Source organism: Urocitellus parryii, chromosome 5 (genome assembly GCF_045843805.1).
Source record: "Urocitellus parryii isolate mUroPar1 chromosome 5, mUroPar1.hap1, whole genome shotgun sequence".
NCBI classification, from domain to species: domain Eukaryota; kingdom Metazoa; phylum Chordata; class Mammalia; order Rodentia; family Sciuridae; genus Urocitellus; species Urocitellus parryii.
Genome location: NC_135535.1, coordinates 60,900,166 through 60,905,190, shown reverse-complemented (window position 1 = coordinate 60,905,190; position 5,025 = coordinate 60,900,166). Strand labels below are relative to the sequence as shown.

The following is a 5,025-nucleotide window of genomic DNA, read 5'->3' as shown; positions in this document are numbered from 1 at the left end:
AGTTCATCAGATTGTATAATAGTGATTTCTAGAAATGGTAATGAGGAGATAATAGGGGTAAGAAAAATGGTGCCCAAACACATTAAGATAAGAGCCTATAGAAAAGGGGGAGGCTGTAGTCGACAATAACTTATTTTATGTTTTATGAATAACTAAAAGAAAGAAGCTGGAAGTTTCCAAGCACAAAGTAATAAGGAGATGCATTGTTCGTATATAGAACAAATAATGCCAACTTACACATGTTCTCCTGTTTTAAAATGTAAATTCTGATTAACAAAATAAAATTATTATTTTTATAATATATCTGTATAAATAATAATATTTGTCAATTAGAATTTTCACATGTAGCAGATATTTTACAGAACATTTTATCATGAAGTATTCAATAAAATATTTTATTAACAGACATAGTTATATCCTTAGAAACTATAATGGTGAGCTGAATCAGGCTTGTGCTTTTTTTTTTTTTCTCCCATTAAGATGAGCAACTGCTGTCTAAATGATTTTGGTGTTGCTATCTTACTGTCTCAAAGGAAAGTGTCTCTGTTGCTGCCTATTAGTTGCTTAGCCAAGGCTAATTACACAGAAGTTTCAGTAAGTGATGTTTGAACATGGACACTAAGGACACTTGACTATTATCTCAGGTAATCCCAGTATGCCTCCTGGATACAGAGCAAAAACATAAATATCATTATTTTAGGAGTAGAAATATTAACTGCCTGTTCAGAAAATCAGAACATCACTCTTCTCAATCCAAATAAATTTTTTTTTTCTTCTCCCTCTTAGATTTTCTTACCAGCTGAAGGAGATCAAAGAAAATATTTCCAATATTCAAAGTAAGAAAGTTTCTAATTATATAAATATACAGTGTGAAAATGTGAAACTACAAAAACTCAATATTCTCCAAAACATGTCTACAGATCAAATTTAGATGATGATGCTAGCCCTGGACAAGTCACATCTTCCGTAACACAAACAATTAAATCCAGTAAGGAGCTGCCAACCAAAATTATCATGAGTAAGTAATGTAAGATAGATGTGAGAACTGCTTTCTCTTTTGAGAGATAAGGAAAATAAAAGTTTGTTGATATTTTCCTGTAATTTTATTAAGTTTTGCTTAAACTTTTTACTATGGAAAATTCTAATATACATGTTACAATCACCTAAATGTACATTAAATTATTTCAAAAAAAATTATTGAACATGGGTTATGCACTAGACTCTATTTTTGTAGCCACAAAGAATATAACAGAAAAAGAACAAATTCTCGGTTTTTAGAGTACATTTTGTATTGCCCCCAGAAATATAATAATCTTGAGACTATTCAGATACTCTTGGGCTTCTTCAATGTATTTGTTCATAATATCTATGTGGATCATTATTGATTTTTTTTAAGAAAATACAAAGTCTCTTTGGCTGCGGTGGTGGCTCAGCGGTAGAGTGTTCGCCTAGCACATGCCAGGCCCTGAGTTTGATCCTCAGCACCACATAAAAATAAATAAATAAAATAAAGGTATTGTGTCCAACTACAACTAAAAAATAAAATATATTTAATTAAAGAAAATACAAAGTCTCTCTTAGCAGATTAAATTTTTATACATATAGTAGGCAGTTTTATAATCAATAAAAAATAAAAACAGAATGTGAAACTATTACAGTCCCAAAAATGATAAATGGGAAGCAATTCTGTAAAATAGAGGCAAATCCTAACTAAATACCTAAAAAGGAAGAGATCAGGAAAAAGATTATCAGAAAGAGGAAAGCAAATAGCAGCTGAAGAGAGGGAAATAATTAATAAGGGTAAGGGAAGGAGTAGTTCACAGGCAGTGGAAAATCCTGGAAAAGGAGAAGCTTTACAGTTTATAACTGGGCATATTCAGACCTTTTGTTTTAAAAAGTATTCAAAATAAAAGAGTAATTGAAGCACATATGAAAATAAGAACTTAAAAGCAACTGACGAGAATAGGCATTAAGAAATAAAAATTTCCCCAGTATACAGAGAACAGTGTTTTGTTTTGTACCTAAATTTTACTATATAACCCCAAATATAAAGATATTTAAGAGCATATAAAATATTATTTTTACTTTAGATAAATTTACAGAAAAGAAAAGGAGAAATGTAATTACAGTGCACAGCATAATACAATGTGATATATTCCATGACTGAATAAGCAACAGGTACTTGGAAATACCACAGGAGCACAATTTCATCTGCTTTAGGTTCATGAGTAAAGATTTCCTGAAATAACTGATACCTAAGGGGATCCCTGAAGGACTAATAGGTATTATCCAAAAGATTAGCCTGTGCAGAGGAGAAAGCATGCGGAAAATATGAAGAATTTCAAGTAGTCAGTGTTAGTGGAACTCAAGCCCTAAGACAGGTAAGAAAATGAGAAGTGTTGAAGTGAGAAAAATCAAAGAAACTACTTTCCTTAAAGAGCCTTGCAGGTTAAACAAAAAGATAATTCTTTCTATATCAAAAAGTAGTTAACACTGGAAGAAGATAAGAGCATTTGGTAATTGAGATACGGACACACAAATTGTAATGTTTGGAGCATTCTCAGATTTGGCTTCCTTGGAGGGTCTAGGAAACAACCCAGAAAGAACCTACATAGTTAATGATGTTTTCATAGAGGATAGATCTCATCTTTGGAGTACGTCATATAAATGATAAAACATATAAATTGATGAAATTACTCATGGAGAGCATAGAGAAATAATAACAAACAGAACATAAAAAGTGAGAGATCTGAAAATAGAATATTGGGAAGGACCAATATTTCACATGTGAATAGAGAGAAGACTAAAAAGAGAGATACTAAAAATAACAATCTAAAGCTAGGAGGAAAATGAAAAAGATGGTATGGAACTCATTTCAAGAATGACCAAATTTTGCTTTTTAATGCTGTGGCACTTTCAGGAAACTTAAGAACTAAAATGTGTCATTAGCTTCAACAAAAATGAACTCATTGGGGTGTTAGGAAAACTATAGGGAGTTGCCAGTGAAAGTCCCAATATAACTATTTAAAACCTCAATGGAATGAAGATGAGCTGAGGAGAAATTAATGTCTTTTAAATGAATTTAAAGTATCATGAAAAAAAGACACATCCTAGAAGGCTATATTTATTGATGTTAAATAAAAATTATCTTCTGGGCTTTGAGAGAAAAGGGAGAACAATCAAATAATTGGTCAAAAGTCAATGCATAATGAAATACTTTATAATTGTAAATATCTTGGACATAACATTTATTCACACTTTACATAAAGCAGTTATACACTCAACCATCTTTAATAAGTATTAGACTCCACTATAAGAAATCCTGTTGTGGTCATTATTCTTTATTTGTTTTCTAGGAGAAATATATCTTACCCTTAAAATAATCCCCAAGTAATAACAGTAAAGAGAATCCATGTTCCTAGTTACCTGGATATGTATTGTATACAAAGGGTTTGCTTGGACAAAGAACGATTAGGCACCCCAAAAATGACATCTTTCTGTAACTAATATGGAAATCGAGTTCACCTAAAGATTTATATGTGACCAATCAACTACATTTTTAAATTCTGAGGGGAACAAATGATTAAAGAAAAAGTGGATGTTTGATGATAACAAATCTCCCCTGCTCATACACATAAAATACAAGAAGGCTATTGTAATAGTAAAAATATTGATTATGATATAGAAAGAGAAAATAAACATAGGCTGATTTGTTTGAATTCTAAGTGCATAGTCTTCTGCTATAGAATTTGAATATCTGTCTCTTCATAAAATCTTGATTTTTACACAAGGATTAGGTAAATATCAAGATTCAATGAAGAGGAACCACACAACAATAACCACTTTCATCCTGCTGGGACTGACAGATGACCCAAAACTGCAAGTTCTGCTTTTTATATTTCTGTTGCTCACCTACATGTTGAGTGTAACAGGGAACTTGACTATTATCACCCTCACACTGGTGGATCCCCATCTGAAGACACCTATGTACTTCTTCCTCAGAAACTTTTCCTTCCTAGAAGTTTCATTTACTACTGTCTGTATCCCTAGATTCCTGTACAGTTTATCAACTGGAGACAATGCCGTTACCTACAATGCTTGTGCAACTCAAATATTTTTTGGTTTTCTCTTTGGAACAACAGAATTTTTTCTCCTGGTAGCCATGTCCTATGATCGCTATGTGGCCATCTGTAAACCCCTTCATTATATGACCATCATGAACAACAGAGTGTGCACCTTATTAGTCCTCTCCTGCTGGGTAGCTGGCTTGATGATTATTGTCCCACCCCTTTGCTTAGGCCTCCAGCTTGAATTCTGTGATTCTAATGCCATTGATCATTTCAGCTGTGATGCAAGTCCCCTCCTAAAGATCTCCTGCTCAGACACATGGATACTAGGACAGATGGTTATCATTGTGGCTGTATTTACCCTCATTATTACCCTAGTCTGTGTGGTTCTGTCCTACACATACATCATCAGGACCATTCTGAGATTCCCCTCTGTTCAGCAAAGGAAAAAGGCCTTTTCCACCTGCTCATCCCACATGATTGTGGTTTCCATCACCTATGGCAGCTGCATCTTCATCTATATCAAGCCTTCAGCAAAGGAAGAGGTGGCCATAAATAAAGGAGTTTCAGTTCACCCTTTCATTTACACCTTGAGGAATAAGCAAGTGAAACATGCTTTCAATGACTCCATAAAGAAGATTGTGTTTCTCTCAAAGAAGTAGAAGTTTTGATGAATAAGTAAAATAAAACATTCTGCAACTGTTTTATTGCTGCTTCTAAATTACTTCATTGTTTCCTTTCTACATTTTGTCTGATTAGCTTTCTCAATGACATTTAATATTTCTCAATGACATTTAAGCTAATCAGACAAAATCTTTATTAAACTCTCTATTACTTCAAATCAAATAAATACTTTGTGTTGCCTTCATTGTGAAACTAAAATATATAATTTCTAAGCAATTACATTTTTCTCTACTTCTGAGCTAGAGATATGGCAAAAATAATATTGCTCTAGGAA

At 32.7% G+C, this 5,025-nt stretch overlaps 1 protein-coding gene across 1 annotated transcript; it reads left to right on the top strand.

Annotated features, from left to right (window-relative positions):
- Window positions 1-3,814: 3,814 nt before the first annotated feature.
- On the top strand, window positions 3,815-4,729 carry LOC144255000 (olfactory receptor 6C2-like). Its single transcript, XM_077799052.1, has one exon. The coding sequence runs from the start codon at window positions 3,815-3,817 to the stop codon at window positions 4,727-4,729; it is 915 nt and encodes a 304-aa protein (XP_077655178.1).
- The last annotated feature ends 296 nt before the right edge of the window (window positions 4,730-5,025 follow it).